At 26.9% G+C, this 19,096-nt stretch overlaps 1 protein-coding gene across 1 annotated transcript; it reads right to left on the bottom strand.

Annotated features, from left to right (window-relative positions):
• Positions 1-701: 701 nt before the first annotated feature.
• LOC114162848 (WAT1-related protein At3g28050-like) lies at positions 702-3,145 on the bottom strand. Its single transcript, XM_028046827.1, has 7 exons — positions 2,757-3,145; positions 2,569-2,634; positions 2,333-2,446; positions 1,887-2,124; positions 1,627-1,785; positions 1,381-1,532; positions 702-1,180 (listed from the first exon to the last, which is right to left on the bottom strand). The coding sequence occupies exons 1-7, from the start codon at positions 2,927-2,929 to the stop codon at positions 1,030-1,032; spliced, it is 1,053 nt and encodes a 350-aa protein (XP_027902628.1). The 5' UTR covers positions 2,930-3,145; the 3' UTR covers positions 702-1,029.
• Between the last annotated feature and the right edge of the window lie 15,951 nt (positions 3,146-19,096).

The raw sequence follows: 19,096 nt of genomic DNA, 5'->3' as shown, positions 1-19,096 counted from the left end.
ATGATATATGTTAAATGGGTCTTTATATTTGTTGACGTCTACGTATCATTGTTGGAAAAGAAAAGTTCGTCTGATATGAACATCAAGTCGCATTTCAAGAAAATAAGAAGCCTAGTACGAACAATCTATAACGTCATTCAGAAATGAAAATCCTATAACAAAATGCTACGACATCTCGCGGAAATGATGGTTCCACGTATTTTCATTGAGAAATGGGTTTAAATTGTTCACATATTTATCACCAGAATTTAAAGAGTTTTCCTTCTTTTTTTTTTCTCTTTTTATCTTTCATCTTGTTTGTTTATTATGTGTATTGATTAATAAAATAGGACTGCATGTTGAAGGTTTGGTCCAAAACAATTTTTTTTCTATATCTTCTATTGCGCTGATTAAATTTTAAATTTAAAAAGAGTAAGGAAAGAGAAGAAAAATAAACTCATTATATAATAAAAAAGGGGACACAATTTTGTGTTTACATAGATAATTTAAATTTAATATTTATTTAAAATTAAGTAAAATAATGATAATGTTGCAAACAAAATTACTATGGAAATTTGAACATAAAAGAGAGATGTAATTATATTAAGTGCCTGTATTTGTGGTATTTTTTCTAACTATGTTTAATATTTTTTCATGTAATGTATGGACCATACTTAAAAAAACATATTAAAAAATGTCTTATAAGAACAAATACTAGAAAGTAATTCAAAAACAGTAAATGCAGTGACAATTTAAACGGGTCATATTGATACTCAAGAAATGAAGATCTGAAGCAAGAGACTATCAAAGGTGCAGTGCTGCAAATCAAGGGGCCAATGCTTTGAACAAAAACAGACCCATGTTATCTTATCAAATTAGACTGAAAAAAATATATTTTATTTTTTCAGTCTGCCATAATATATATATATATATATATATATATATATATATATATTTTTTTTTTCATTCTGCCGTCAAAATATTAGATATCTGTAAGTGCTCATAAATTCAGCATTTGTCAAAAATCATTATCACTGGGATGGGATGATTCTATTCTTCCATTCTCTTGTTCTGCAAAAGAGGGGCAACGGGCGAGGATGATTCCAACGTATGATCTTCACTCTCTTCCTTTGTTCTCTCTTGGCTTTTCCCCCAAAGAACACCATAAAAACCAATCACCACTATGGCTGCTCCAAGCACACTGTACACAAAACAAAGCCAAGACTTTGATAATCCTATTCTTTCTAAGAAAACAGTATTTTTTTTCAATCGCATTCACATACACAAACTTAGAATATTCCCCTTTCCTAATTGTCTTCCTTAGACTGTGATCACTCACACGCAAACGAAAAGCATTCTTCCACTTTTCTCTTATGATTAAGACATGAAAGAAATTTATACCTGCCAAGATATAGAGAGTCACCCAGAAACGAAATTCCCATTATAGCCGCAAACACTATTCCAATTGGCTTAAACATTGCAACATAGAGAGGGCCCTTCTTTCCCATCACCCATATATGAACAACACTTCGAAAGGATACGCTGAAAATTGCCTACATTCAGAAACACACCAAGTTAACCCAAAAATCAGAACAACAGAACTTGTATAATACTGTCAGGGAATAGTTTCACAGTCTCTATTCTTACTTGACATATAATAGCTATCAACTGCACATCAAATCCCAATTTCAAAGCCCTTGAATCCTTAACTGAAATCAGAGAAGCTGGAACGGATAGTAGAGCTACTAATATACCGCGAATGAGTACCACAATAAGCTCTGCAGGGTAATTTCTGATTATCCATGTCTACAAATTCGAAAGAAACTAAGTGAAACCAATATTTTTGAGCATTTGTTATACTCATTTGCACATAAGCCAAAAGGGTGTTCGATATCTGCATTAGTTACCTGAACTATAAACAACAATGAGAGAACAAAGCTATGACCCACAAGCAACATTGCTCCAATTACCCAATCAAATTGCTCAGATGAAACAAGGTTTTTGGGAAACAATTTATTAGATGGGTGATTATTTATGATTGCCTTGCCTTTGTACAGAGTAATTAACAAGGCTCCAGTGATTGATACAAATGTCCCGATGGACTTGGCCCGTGTGCTGTTAGTTTTCCAATCCAATTTTTCCATCCTGTGCCACAATTACCAAACGGATTAACTATGAAAATTATGCAATACCTACTATAAGGTAGCTATTAATTCCAAAATGTGATTGCACTCGTCACATTTCACTGCTGAGATCTCAAGTTTCTGAGTAAAAATTGTGATAAGAAATCTGCTTGCGGTTCAGTGCCTTCAAGAGAAAACAGTTGTTACAAAATGAGATCAAAGATAAGAACCTGAAGAAGATGGCCAGTATGAAGGTAAAAGCAGGGATTAAGTCAGACATTGCAGTTGCTAAAGTAGGAGAGCTGAAACCGATTCCAAAAAACCTGAGCATCTGAACACTACAACTGCAAGACAGACAACAACACAAGAGTAGAAAATGAATAACCATAAACCTGCTCCCTCATCAACAAGACATTCATTCAGGTTAAACCAAAATTGAGATTGTTACACTGAAAAAAGTAATTACCTTAACACGCCATTAAAAAATATTTGGCCAACAACGGAATAAGTGAGTGGCGGAGGAGCTCTTTTCCTGCCATGAAAACGATTAAAAAGAGAGAGAGAGAGAGGACAACGTATTTACTTGTCTAGAATTCGTTAATATATGGGTAAAGGGAAAAGAAAAGAAAAGAAAAGAAATATCGATGGAGATACCTGTGAAAGAATAAGGTTATGGGAAGAAGTAAGCAAGATGCCAAGGCATTGGAGTACATGACGAACACAAAATCATTCATGCCCTTCTTCATGGCTGCTTTGCTTAGAGTGTAAACAATCACATCCAAGAACTCTATGGATAAAAGGAGAGCAACCACACCCAATTCCCTCATGGTGGTTTTCTGAAGGAAATTCTGGTGAATGCAATTTGCTAAGCATGAGAAGATGCTTAATATTCATTCACTCGCTCCGAGGAGGAGTTTATTATAAAGACGAAAGTGTTTCTGATTGCACCAGTTCAAGTGGAGACAACTGAAAATGACTGAAATTTGGTGGGGCACAGAGAACAGAAATTATCTTCAAAACTAATAAAAGGGATCATTGCGTGGATTATGCATTTGATAATCATGTGTTTATTTTTATCTGACGATACAAGGGAGAGATTATATATACAACTTATAAGGGATGACAAAGTTAGAAGACAGAGATTATATATATAAATATATATATATATATATATATATATATATATATATATATATAAAGATTCATAAATTTATTTTCTTAAATTTTGAGTTAAAAGTGGAATGTTAATATATGTTAAATTGAAATCATATATATAATATCTCTTTGGTGACACAGTTCTAAAAAAAAGGAAAATAATCTTTTAAAAATTAAATTTTAACCATTTTTTCTTAAAATTTGAGATGATATTTTTTCATTTTTTTTATATTTTAAAAATATTTAAAAAATGTCATTTCATATTGAAAAAAAAAGTTATAAAAATATTATTGTCCAAATAAAAAAACACATAAGTGATATCAAAGCTTGATGATGGTTTGTCATGGTGACTCTTTAAACCACCTATAACAATCTCACAAAGACACAAAAACACCATAACCATAACAACATGGTATAAGTAGGCCATCACTACACATCTAAGAGAAAATATTTCATATGAAAGAAACTCATTCTTAAAGAGAGATTGTTAAAAATAATTTAAAGATAAAAATGACAAAGTTAAACACTATTGTGATGTTATATCCAATATCGATTAGATTAATAAACTCAATATTGAAAAACATTATAAGTAAAATACAGACTTATTAACAATCATGAAAATAGTTACACTTTAAAAAATCAGCAATAAAGGAAAGACATTAAAGTATATTTAAGTTTAATAAATGGAGGAGATTTTGGAATAATAAAAAGGATAGAAATTTGGGAGGTTTAAAAACAAAGAAAAAAATTGAACACTCAGATATAAGAAAAAAAAGAGATCATAACATGGAATGCTTTGGAGGAGTATTAATATCTTTTTACCATAATAACTATATTAGAGAAAAAAAATACACATAAACTCACTGCAAGGTTTTGAATAAAAATTATGTCAAATACTTTAAATATATTGGATTAAAGTTATATATATATATATATATATATATATATATATATATATATATATGCACCTTACACTTGTACTAAACCATTGCATTATTCAATTGCAGATCTACGGTTACTTAAATTTATTACAGAATGTGAATGAATGACAAAGGAAAGTGCGTATGGTGAGGATTGTGACCGAAACCTGCGTCTTTTATCTAAAGTCCACCACATAAATAGCTTGTCTTTATCATCAAAAATACAATAACGTAAATGCAAAAAAAGGAAGGTAGATAGAGAGAGGACAAACTAACTTTTCAAAGTTACTTTTTTTTCTCATATTTATTTTAAAAAATATAATTTCTGTTTTAAACACAACTTTAGCTCGTGTTCTTAGAACACCACTTCAATCTCATTTTAAAAGAATTAAAAAGAAGTTAGCTATTATCACATTCATCTTCTTTGTAGTCATTGTTTCTTTTTTAAAAAGGTTGTACAATGATATGGCTGTTTCTTAACTTATTCATTCTATTGTTGTTGAAAGATTGGAAATTAAGATTCTTATAAGGAGAGTTTCTTCAAATATCTGATCTTCAATTTAATGTTTCTTCTATAAAACAAGGCGATGTTATTCAAACTAATTTCTTTACTAAACGACATATTTTTTGAATGAATTTGAGAATTCATAGAAGTTTTTAGTTATTTAGTGTTTGAGTGTGTTACAAGTAGAGATCACGACGATGAAGAAGAAAAAGCTTACTAAATGTCAGCTCATGATCCGGAAGGCAATACATTAAATTTTTTCAAAAAATATAGGAATGACATTAAGTATAAAATAAATATAAGTAAATTACAAATATAATGATAAAAATAAAATCATATGATATATATAATGAGCGTATATCACATCAAAGTGTTTGTTTATCACTTTTTTTATGAATGGGACTAACCTTTTGGGACCTTGGTTCTTGAAGTTTTTTTCAATTTCACATTTTATATATATCTAAATATAAAGTAATTAAAGTTATTTATCATTTTTTATTTGAATACTTACTACAAAAATAATGTTATTGATTGTTTTTCAATAATAATATATTTTACTTTTGAAAACAAAAAATTAGTCATCTTTATAATTCTCTATTTTAATTTAAAAATATAAATTATTATATTTGAAATCAAATCATTTACAAACCTTGTTATGCTAATTTGACTTTAATTGTTCCCATTTTAAATACTATCTTCTCTTATGATCGTTTATTAAGATATTTTTTCTTCAATTTTGTACACGCCCTTTTTTGTTATTATTTATGATGATTTATAGTGATTTTATTTAATTTTAAATATCGATGTACACTGAAAAAATAAATAAACTAAACTTTATATTGTAAAAGTAATTATTTTTTACAACAACAAAAATACTCTTAAAGTATTAATTTTTAAGGACCAACAATAAATATTAACTCATTAGTATTATGGAAAACTTTAATAAAGTTTGACAAATTACTTATTTAAGACAAAAAAAAAATACTATTTTATTACTTCATTTTAATTAAAAAATAAAAAAATTAATCTATTTTAATTCTATTTATAGAAAATTTATCAAGTTTGTTAAAAAAAATGTCAAATACTCATTTTCCTATTATTATTAATTAGGTCTTTGTTAGAAATGATAAATGAACCCATTTTCCTTTTAAGGAAGAATCTTCTTGGAGATGAGAATGGCCTGACCTCCAAAATTTTGAAATTTTATATATATTATGAAAATTATATTAAATAATTTTTTAATTTTTTTATAAAATACATTATTTAATGCTAATATACAGTAAAACATAAAATTAAATATAATAAATAATAAAAAAATTTATTAATTTTTTTCTCTCTATTTGTCTATTGATTTCTGTTTTGGTTTATCTTCCACTATTTTACATATTATTTTATATTTTTTTAAAAGTTAAACACAAATTTATTATTTTTATTATATTTTTAATAAATTTAATTTTATTATAAAAAAAATTCTCTCACCCCAAAATTAAAATATTAATTTCATTATTTTTTTATGTCATGGGTCTTTTGATATAATAATTTTATATGAATATAAAAGAAAAAATAAACTATGTATTTTTTTATAACTTATTTTTAATTTTGATTTGATTATCATATATACTTTTTTAGTGATTATATATTTTAATATGTTATAACCTTGAACTTTTTTATTTTTGAAATAAGAATAAAAAAATAAATTTATATATATAAATAAAAATACAAAAATATTAATTTTTTTATTTATTTTTGAATATGGAACTAATATTTTAATTTTTAATTTTTATTATATTAATAATAATAATAATAATAATAATTAAATATATAAATTGTAAATATGGTTTCCTGTTACTTAAAAAAAAAAAACAAAACTTATTATATGAAGACGTTCACATCATTTCATAATCTCTGATACAATGAATCACGGCCAATTTATGTGCTAATTATTTCTCCTATTTGTTTATTTAAATTATAAACTTGTGTTTCTGATCAGAAATTATACTTCCCAGCATGCTAAAAAAAATACTGAAACAAGGGCGAGGAAGTTCAAGATTAGTAATTTTTAACTTAATTTATTCCTCACTTTAATCATATTTTATATATATACAAAGATTGAACTGTTATTATATTACTAATATAAGTTCTTTTTTATATTATTAATTAATAAAATTCGGCCTTAGATGTCGGTTTTAAAACATTATCATAAAGGCTAATAATTTCAATCATGTAACTATCATGGTTTTCAATTATTAAAAAAATGTAGTTATCAGTATACACATCAGATTCCTATAAATTATAGGTAAAGTATATAATTAACTTCAAACCAACGCCGAGTAAACAAGTCTAAAATTGTTGGAAATTGGGAATTTAAGAGTTAACCTTGTGAGAGATAATTAGAATAGATCATTTAGATAGAAAGAGATTACTTATAATGTTGTTACAATTTAAAGAAAAAACACTTTAATAAATATGTATAATTTATCAAAGAAAAGCAGAGAGAACTAATTCATGATTGAGACAATAGGTAGATTAGGGGTGATAACGTAGGTTTAACAAATAGGTTCATATGCAAGCCTGAAAAAAATTGGAGTGGGTTAAGATATTCAATTAACCGGCAGTTGTGTATATCGATTATTTTTCTTTTGTAGTTATGCATGGACGTTCTAAATGTTTGTATGATTGGAAAAAAATAAGTATTATGTATTTTTGAATGCTAAAATTTGAAGAATATATCGTATATGTCAAAGTACGAATATAAATATGATAAAAATGTTGAATTATCAATTTATCATTCAATTCCCAAAAGTCTTTACTTAATTCTGTGAACTTGTTAAAATTTTCTAATTTATTGAACATTTAAAGCTTTATCATAAGAAATAAATAAAAAATATAAAAAAACGAGTTGCCCCACAGACCCGTGGGCTAGAACTTAGTGGGTAGACTAGATTTTTCAGCCAACATTTTTAACTAGGGACAAGCCAATCCAGTCTACATTTTGCAACCCAAGTGCAGAACAAGTCTAAATGGGTTTGATCAACCTGTATTGTCACTCCCCCTAAGGTAGATAGATAGATGATTGAATCGCAATTGTTCATTTTTTTTTTTCAAATCATAAAATAGATTGGAATTAATATTATATCTATAAGTTTTGATAAGTTAACACGTACACTTCCATCTTGTAGTCCTAACATCATTCATTTGCGTATAAGGGATCTTGTCGGAGACGAAAGATGCCATTATTTTCCTAAATATGACAAAACAAGTTAGTTTAAACTATTTTCACTGGATTGACTGCGGGTTTGTCAAATTTGGATCGGTCGAACTAGTTCGTATAAAAATTGGGTTAGAAAGTTAAGCCCGTCTTGCAATTGAGTGCATTGATCCACAAATTGTTCAAAACAAATTTGGAAATTTCTTCCTACACTTCCAAGATTTCTTCTGCACTTCGAAGAATTTTTTAAAATCCAAAAATATCCTTTGACCATTTGAGAAAAGTTACACAGATCGCATCTCCAAATTTATCTTCGGATGTGGACTTCCAGTAAATATTAAGTTAATATATATATATATATATATATATATATATATATAAACTTTAAATTAAGTTAATAAAACCTTTAAATTAACAATTTTTTTATTTTGAAGTTTAAGTATTTTTAATTTTAATTTATTTTTTAAGTATTTTTAATATATATTTAAAAAATTAAATTAAACATTAATATATATAAAATTTTGTTTTTATATAATGTATTAAAATATAAATTAAATTAAAAAAGATTAAAAAGAGTTAATCTTTAAATTTGAAAAAAACAAATATATATATATATATATATATATATATATATATATATATATATATATATATATATATAAAGTCAACATTTGATATATATTTGTTTTGACAACCGGAAATGCAAATTCTTCGCCGATATTCAGAAGTATCTTTACTGAAAGTCGATATTTAAAAGTAAATTTCGAATGCAATCTACGTAACTTTTTTAAAATGATTAAAGGGTATTTTTGAATTTTCAAAAATTCTTGAAGGTGCAGAAAACATTTTAGAGGTGTAGGAAGAAATTCCCAAAAATTTCTGCAGTTTATCTTCAACTTTAAATTTTTGTGCTAGGCTTGCGTGGCCCAATTTTGTATCTTCAGTTACAAAAATTTTGGCATTTCTTAACACAACATAAATATCAAATACAATATATGTTGACTTGATTAGCACTAAGGTTGAAATCAGTCTGTGAAGACTTGTTGAATTAATATATTCACATTAGTAAAATGAAGGATGAATTTTTTGTTGACAATATGGTTATGTACATTGAAGGAAAAAAAATAGTCAAAAATTTTAATTTTGATTTAATTATAAATGGGTTAAAAAATTTAAAGGAACGAATATGTGTGACTTATTTTACAATTATATTGATATATATATATATATATATATATATATATATATATATATATATATATATATATATATATATTCATTTTTATTGTATCGGTGAATTTAAATATATAAATCTTGAATGTATTATTTTGACTCCCCAAATATATTGTTCAAGATTCGTCATTGATTATAATTATTTACGGTGAAACATTTTCCGTCTCCCCAAATATTAGTTACCTTTCCATGTTTTATAATTTCATAAGTTTATAAATAAAAATATAATTATTATATTTTTTTTAATAAAAAAAAAGTTGTGACCGCAACTTAATGAAGCATGTTAATGTGATTATCTAATTTTGAACTGTTCTTTTTAGTGACTCCATTATAATATACACCTTGGAAGATGAAATGCTTATCATAGTTTCATTCCTAGCTTTTGGTTTAAGCAGAAATTTTCTCATTTGAAGGAGTTTGAAATTAATGTAGCAGCTGTTAGGTTTTTAAGGAGGAGGTATAATTTGGGAGATACAACACCAATGAGACCTGAACCAAACTATATAAAGCACTGACACCACTCTCCCTCCAGCGGAAGCTGCCCAACCACGAGTACTCCTTTTCTGCCATTTTCTGTACCGCCGTTCTTTTCTTAACGGGACACGCTTACCTGACCCACACTGTCAGGAAGACTTTCGATACTAGGACCATACTGGTACTGCACTTGTCTGAGCCGGTATTAACCATCGGTTCTGATACCACTTGTCAGGTTTTACAAAGGGGGAGAACAATACCAATAAGACCTGAGCCAAACCATATAAAGCACTGTATCAACCCAAAACCTTAAGGCAATGGATTTATGGGTCTTTATTCTTATATAGTGTTTCACTTTCTCATTTCTAATCAATTTAGGACTTAGATTCATATTTAGATTCCTAACAGCAGCATTAACATGCATGTGACTTCCAACATCTATAGTCTATGAGAACAAGCTTGCAGATATTATTCAAGACCAAATGGATTAATGATTTATTTGTGATGAATGAAAATTTAATTCCAGATAAATGAAAATCAAGGTTTTGGTTTCTGAGAAGGAGTAGCACTGTAGTTTTCTCAATAGAAGCACCACTTGTGAGGAAAAAGTCAGGAATGTCCATTTCTTCTTATTGCATCAAAGAGGAATGTGACGCTTACTTCGAAACCATAAAAGTCTATGATTTTGTTTTTTTCCTTTTGACACACCCATTATGTAATGATTGCCACCATTGATAACTTTTACCCGGAAGTTACCTTGTTAGATTTAAAAAATTTATTAAATTCTAAGCATGGTCACCAATAGTACTGAAGTTATATTCTTGCTTTTCAGTCTCTTTCTAACATTATGGATGCATGCATGAAAAAAAAAATAATTCCTTTATATGTTTTTTAAAATTATAAAATGCATATCCACATACTGCTAATTATTATTATAATTATTATTTACCAATGTTGGAAGGAAAAACCAAAATTTTTTATTCGATGAGCACGTGGAGCTTTGTCTCTCTTATTGTGATTTTTCATTTTAAAATAAGATATTTTGTTTGTTTTTGTTTACTTTTTAATAAGGAAACAAATACTAATGTAATATATATATATATATATATATATATATATATATATATATATTTTTTTTTTTTTTTGTGGAACACAGTTTAGTACAAGTCATGCATAATTGACCTTTTCGAACAAAATTTGTATGGGTATAATACTATTCCATTTCAATGTTAGAAAGATATTGGGTGAACTAAAAGTATTTTATATATTTTTATATACTATAATTTTTCTCATCTTCAACTTTAAATATTGTAATTTAATTTTTCTAATTCTTTTAATATATTTATGAGTTAAATATGTTTTTTGTCTCTTAACTTTAAGTGAAAATTGAAATTAGTCCATTTACAAAATCTTGTCTCAATTTAGTCCTCTAACTTTACAAATGTTTGGATTTAGTCCTTTTAACAAAACTTTTGTTAAGTTTATTTCACGACTCAAATGTGTTTCAAGACAATTTCTTAGCTAACATTGAGGCAGAAATGTGTCAAGTGGGGTAAACAACTTAAATGTTCTCATAAAACGCGTTTAAAACGTTAAATAAACTTTAAAAATGGGTTAAAAGGACTGAATCTAAACATTTCTAAAGCTAGAGAACTAAATTAGGCCAAGATTTCGAAGAGGAACTAAATCTAATTTTCATTAAAAGTTAAGGGACCAAAAACATATTTAACCCTATATTTATTGTACTATATATCGTATTTGTCTTTTCTATAACATTTTTTCAAGGAAGGAACCCACAAGAAAATTGATTATTTAAATATTTAAATGTTAATTTCATCCTAAATTTTTAGATATTTACTAAATCATCTCCATTGAAGATGATGTATTATAAAAGGATCGGGAATCGTAGATATATTTTCTTGCATATATATTTATTTTAGGAATTTATTATAAATATTTATATTAAAGTTAACCAGTAATTTTGTATGAAACTGAACGTATTAACTTTTAGTAACTTTTATAATTGTTTATGTATTAGATCATTCATGTTTTGTTTAAAAATCTTTTACCGGACATTTTGTTTATTATGAAAAAAAAAATTATTAGTTACCAATGTTAAAAATAAAAAATAATTACTTACTAAAATACCTATTTAAATATTAATTTATAAACAAAAAATTATTAATAATTAAAATAGTTTTTAAATTAATTTTTAAATTATTTATTATATTGATTAATTATTTTTATCTTTAAAAATGGTCACAATAAAATATTTTCTTGTATTAAAAGTATGTTATACAAATAAAAAAATGTCACAAAATTAAGCAATTTCTTGGACGATTAAACTTATATACGTCATAAAAGTGTTATTTTCTATGATGATCTTGACCTTAATTATCATAAAAAGTAACACATATGACAATTAAAATACTATTTGTTTTTTTTATATAACAATTGAAATTTTAATTATCATAAAAATTAGAAAGAAAAATCCTAAATATGATATTTTTTCATGTTTTTATACGACAAATTTTTTAGAACCAACATTTTTTTATCAACAATAAAAGATATATAAAATAATGAAACATTTGAGTGCTTCAATCCATATACACAACTTAAGAAAGGTTCGAACAAAAACAAAAGAAGAAAAAGAGAAAACAAATCTAAAAACCTTCGTCGCAGGTGAAGGTAAAACAACAACAAAAACTTTCCCAAACAAATCACATCCAAAACATTGAAAAACCATGAAAGAAAAAGAAATGTGTAAATGAAAAAAAAAAATGAGACGTGCACATGTTGAACTACCAAATCATGGGTCCTTGCAATATTGTGATTATCAATGTTAGCATTAAAACCAGGTGTGTGGGGTAGAGCTTATACTATGGTTGCTCTTAATATATACCAGTATGAACTTAAGATATTGAAGGTCAGAAAAACATGGCTTTCACTTAAAAGATAAGACACCTAACATGCTAATAAAGTTGCATAACGCTCACCTAAATTGCATCCCAAATTCAATAACCAATTCCCACACCTCACTAAAGCCAAGAAAATTCATCTCCAAAAAGGATCATAATGAAGGTTGGACAAGCTAACAACCTAAAGATTTATCACATAAGGCTGACATTTCTGTCAAGAAGTCAAGTGCACCGATCGCACATAACAAGTGATAAATATCATTTTTTTCTAAGGAATTTGTGTGACACATGACAATTCTCACATTCAATAACTTAATTACACCATAAAGTTCACAAAAACACAATGGAAACTTTTTTTTTGTATTTTTATCGAACAATTAGTGTCCAACAAGAAATTAACATAGTGTATTTTTAATTTGTCAACATTAGACTTCAACCAGTTCATTGTCATCCATTCTAAATTATCTCAATTTCATATTCATGTTAAAATCAACTCACAAGAATATTCAAATCATATTCCTAAAGCCCTTGAGCTTATGATCACTCATCAAGTTTCAATCCCTTGAATCCTCAACAAGTGAAATCAATCACTAATTTCAAGAGTCTAAGATTACTAATAAACTAAGTTCGATTCCCAAATACAAGGACCCATTAGGTATTCAAATTCAAGTCTATCCTAACACCTCAAGAATCATAAATCAAACATGGGACCAATCCACGTCAAATATTATGCATGGAAATCAAATATTAAATTAAATTGGAAAATCATATATATATATACACACACACACACACACACACAACACTATTCTACAAAAGAATTCAGTGTTTTACATCTAATCTCAACAAATAAAAATAGTTCTCCACGGTAGAGAACCTAGGGTTTTACAAAATTAAAGAATAGGGAAGAAATTAGAACCATAAAGTAGAAGCAATTCCTCTCCCAAGGCTATTCACAACTCCTCCATGCTTCAATTGCGCCTCTCATTCGCATCTCCACCTCCAATTTTGTAGCCCATCATCCCCACCAACCTTGAAGGGGAAAACTCTCAATGGATGAAGAAGGATACCCAAGAAGGAGAAGAAAGAGTTTTCCAATACCTCTAGCAGCCTCCAAGAGCCTCTCCTAAGCACCCAAGATGTTTTTCTTTGTGAAAAATGAGAAATCCTTAAACGCCACGTAGAAACATGATTGAATAACCATATTCACGAATCAAGGTTGACATTCTTGCCCAACGACTTCATTCTCACCTAGCGAACCTAAAATTCGATGCTTTCCGACTTGTAACTTGCTAAGCGAGCCATATTTTCACTTCGTGACTCAAATATTGCAGGCCTGGGTTGTCATTTTTGCCCATCGAGCAACTAGTTTGCCTAGTGACTCAACTTGACGCCCAATGTTGATTTTTTTTATGCCCCATGGTGTGGGTATTTGTCTAAAAATCATTCTTTCTTGTCCAATCATGTTTCCTTTAGTTTCAACTTGTTTTCCTCCATTATAATTGCTTCTTATCGACTTATTTCACACACTCAAAATATAAATTACAGCTAAAGAAACATAAAACAATTAAAATACAAAATAATGCAAAAACAAGATAAACTTGAAGGTTAAACAAAATAAAATCTATGGAGAAATTGATTTTATTTAAAAAACTTAACACCAATAAAAGATAAAAAATAATGTTATCAAACATAAGCTCCAATTTGAGTATGAAAATCTCGCTTTCAAAATTTTATTAGTTATCCACATCCAAACCTTAATTTTTACTAAACTAAACACTTTCTCACCGGCCTTCACCTTACTCCCTAAAACAATTTCATTTTTATACATTCAAATAATCAATACAATAAGAGTCCACATATATCTCGATAATGTATCGTACTTTTTACTCAACCTTGATAGACAAAAATGAAAAAAAAGTGATTCTTTGATACAAAGATGAACTTTATATAACAATTGTACAATCATCATAAAAGTTTTAAATTTTCGATATTTACTAAATCTATGTCAATTATAAAATTAACATAGAAAATTTGTTTTAACGTTCATGTTATATATATATATATATATTTTGATTGTAAAACAGACATAGAAAATTTATTTTGACTGTCATAAAAAGTTTCACAGCATTATTGAATGAAATAATATAAACTTTTATTTTACTTTTTTTTAGATATTAATTAATTATGGTATATTTAACGTATTAATAAGATGGGCAGATTAAAAAATGTATGTAAATCTGAATGACTTATGTAATATAAATTTTACAAAAGAATGTATGTGAAAAATATATAATTAATTCAAATATATTTTAATTGTTGATGCAGATTAAATTTATCGTACACTAAAAATTATACAACTATTTTTTTAAAATAAAAATAGATTTAAACAATTTTTTTGTATAATATTTTATTATTATTACTACTAAAATTAATAATAATAATATTATTATTATTAATATCTTGTATGCGTGTAAACTTTTCTCTTTATCATAAAAAAATATATTACTGTAATCATTATTAAACTAAAAAAATATTATTAAGTTATAAAATGATTTTTATAAAAATAATTCTAAAAATAAATAATTTTGAGAATTTTATTGTAAATAAATTTTTGTTCTTTTGGTTTTGATGACTTTTATATTGAATTGTTTTTTGAGTTAAAAATGATTATTAAAGAATAAAACCGGAAAACAAATTATGTACATTGAAAAGGTGTTATAGATTACTTAATTTACATATCTTATTTGAATTAATATGTTTTAAAAAAAATTGATAATCGTTTTATAAATCTACTAAACAATACGGATGTCTAATATATTGTTTTTAGTCAGTTATGACTTAGTTAGTTCAATGATTTGATTTAGAATTTAAAGAAGAGTGTCGATGATAGTTTGGGTTAGTGAAATTAAAATCAATGAAAACCTATGTACTATTTTATAAAAATTAATTGTTACATTTTGTAAATTTATAATTATATATTGTATTTTGCTGTATAATTCTGTAGTTATAGTTCTGTAGTTATAGTTTTAATGTTTTCGCCTTTGTTATAATTTCCTTATTTTTCTTTATTTTTAATTTTTTTTACTCTTTTATTAATGTATGGTTCAAAATAATTCAAATATATATGACAAGGTTAACAAAAATTGGAAATAAGGATTAGTTTGAAGCTAAAATTTTTTATCACTCAACTAAAATAAAATACCAAAATTTCATTTAAGTAAAATAATTATAACTTTCTATAAGTTATATACGTTATATATCATTACAAGAAAATCATGTATTACAAAAGGATAAAACAAAAAATTCGTTAATAATTTAAGTTTATTGACATATTATCAATATAAGAAATTTATTTATAAAATAATCATCGATAAATTTTATTGACAAATTACAAAATCTGTCTATAATTACTAATGATAAAAAATTCGTCAATAATTATTAACAAGTTTTGACTGTGGTCGAAGTGTCTCTTTCTCCTCCTCCTCTTTCTTTTCATCATCCTTCTTATCTTCTTCCTCCTCTTTTTTTTCTTTCTATTCTCTTCTTATTCTCATTCATCTTCCCTTAATATATAAAAAAATCTTATTAGACTTGAGAGAAATTTGTTGCTTATTTTACTATTAGTATTTAAATTTTAAAATTTATAGATAAAATCTATCAGAAAATTTGAGTTTATTGACAAAATTATTTCTATCGGTAAAAATCTTACAAAAATTCTTGTAGAGATCTAAATTAGGAATATTAATTTTTTTTTATCTTTTATGTGCATAAACTAATTAAATAATAATTAATTTCACTTACACTCAACATAAAAACATGTGAAATGGATGAAGTGTTAGTTTGTTCCTGATTCGTGATCATAGACCTCACTATTTTTCCCTTTGTTCATGTTTATCAGCTTCTTAAGCTGTAGTAGAACTATGGTACTCTTCGGTTAAGGCTCTCTCTCTGCAATTTGCTTTTAGTTTTAAGGTAAGGGAAGCTAGGGTTTTAAAGTTTTCAAGTGCCTCGCATCGAGATGGCAAATAAACTCGTACCTAGGGGTATCACCCGAACTCGTCTCAGTTTTGACGAAGAATCACCGCATTAACCGCATTAACTGTGTATGGGTATGAGTATGAGTAATACCCGAAGTTTTCAACTAAGGATGGAAATGTGGATATACATATCCCCGTCCAAATATCTTTCATCGTTTAAATTATTAAAATATCTATAATTTATTAAATAATATATATATATATATATAAAGATAATATATTTACGCATATACATATAATATATATATACATAATAATATAATATATAATATTATATAATATAAAATAATATATATATATATATGTATTATTTTCATGAAAATGCTTGACTCTTAATTTGTAACTCTTCTTTTTGTTACTTTGTTATATATTTTTTCTTGCTCTCTCTTAATTGTTTTGCTTGTTCTTTAAGGTTGAAGGAGATCTTCAAGATATTTTTCCTTTTATCACAATCTTAAATATACATTTTTTTTCCTTTGTGTTATGTTCAAATGGATATTCTCAATTTCATTGGATCAAATTTAGGTCACACATTTAATTATCTTTACTCCTTGATGATATTTTTATTTATTGTTTATTTTTTGTTTCATGAGGATGTTTGACTCTCAATTTTAAGTGCTCAATTGCATAAACCCTTAGTTTAATTCAAGATCAAAAGATGAAGAATCTATGTTTAAATTTGAATTTTTATTATTTAATTTTGTTATTTGTGCTTTTAGTACTAGTGGTCAAATATTAACTTCTCACCTAGTCGACTTCATCATATTACTATAGAGGCTTTGATGTGTACAAGAAGTTGGATATGAAACTCAAACCATCTAGGTAAGTTACTCAAATTTATTAATATTTATTGCTAGTATTTTTTTTTTGTGAATTATCATTTAATATTCTATATTATGTGTTTGTAGGTGTTAGAAAATTAAAAGAAAAATATGTTTTCACGAGTGAAAATGAATCTGATGAAGAAAGTACATATATTAAAGTAATTAAAATTTTTAATTTCAATTATTATATCATATCTAATTTTTCATTTTTTTTCTATGTGTAGGTGGATCGAATGCAAATGAAACCACTGATTGTTTGTAAAATTAATAAATATTTTGGTTATTATTAAATTTTAGTAATGTGTAATTGTTTAATTTTTATATAATTATTTAAATTTTCTCTAGTTGTTATTTATACTTTAATTTAAGATTTATACTACTATAATAATTTTTCTTAATATTTGACATCATGAAAAGAAAAAAGAGTATGTTATTTTAATATTGAATATTTTGATAGTATCATGATTCCTTTAGTGTGATTTTTTAAATTTTTTATAAAAATTATTTAATTGATATTTGGAACATAAAAAAAATGGGTATGGGTATAAGAATATACCCGTTACCCAGTGGAGATGAGGATGGGTCAAAATTTGTATACCCTCTAGGTTTGAGGATGGGGATGGAGATGAATTTTTATTATGGGGATGGGGATTCGATCATGATACCCGTACCCGTCCTGCCCTGTTGCCATTCGTACGTTGCATGTTGCTTAAAATGTTGTTTTGATGCTTGTGAGTGTGTGAATATAAATTGTATGCTGTTTCTGGCTAGATTCAAGATATGCATGCGCAAGTAGGTGATAATCTGCTAATCTCGCCTAGGCCAGAAGCCTCTAGCCTAAGCGAGAATAGCATAAAACTCCCTTTTGCTGCTGCACGAGTTGTCCCTCAAGCGAGAACTTTTGTCCAAGCGAGAGCAGTCTCGCCTAAGCGAGAAAGTCTAACTTAAGCGAGAACTTTTGTCCAAGCGAGAACTCACATTTGTGTATTGTACCTTCTGTTGAGTTCTCGCTTAGGCGAGGAGATTCTGGCTTATGCGAGGGGATTTTGTCACTTAAGCGAGACCTCATAGCTTAAGCGAGAATAAGACATGGTGATTTTAAATTCTCTTATTTTACTTGTGGTTGATTAAAGTATTCTTAAAAGCATGAATTTGTGACAATGCATGTATGATGAGATATTTTGAACTGAAATTATTGTGCTTGGTTTGAAATAATAATGGATGTGTGAGAATATGTGTTGGTATGTGCTTGATGTAATTCCATGAGTCTCTTAGGAGACTTTATGGTGGTGTTATTGTAGTGTATGTAATTAAATAAGGATTCAAGTAAGGTTGCATCATGACACTTTAAAGAATCAATCAGACTCACACAGAGTAGATTGGTTTAAGTGTTGAGAGTAGCAAGATGTCCTAGTCTTTGGCAAGATAATGACCTTAGATGATCATGGACTAACTTGTATGTGGTAAGGTGAAACCCATTGGCAATGGCTCTATAGAGTAGTAGAGGTCACCACAAGTGTAAACAACCGGTGAATCTGATCTCATGACATGTATCCGGATAATTGAGTTAGAGGATCTTTTGTTGTTTGTTATCACATGCTTTGTGTGCTTACTGATTTGCTTGTTTATAATTTATTTAATAAATTGCTTACTTATTTATATGTTAAAAATTATTTTTCACTTGCTTACCCTTTTTCTATGTATCTGTTTCTTGTTT

Source organism: Vigna unguiculata, chromosome 9 (assembly GCF_004118075.2).
Source record: "Vigna unguiculata cultivar IT97K-499-35 chromosome 9, ASM411807v1, whole genome shotgun sequence".
In the NCBI taxonomy this organism is placed as follows: domain Eukaryota; kingdom Viridiplantae; phylum Streptophyta; class Magnoliopsida; order Fabales; family Fabaceae; genus Vigna; species Vigna unguiculata.
Note: the sequence above shows the minus strand (reverse complement) of the source record. Positions and strands in the feature narration are given on the sequence as shown.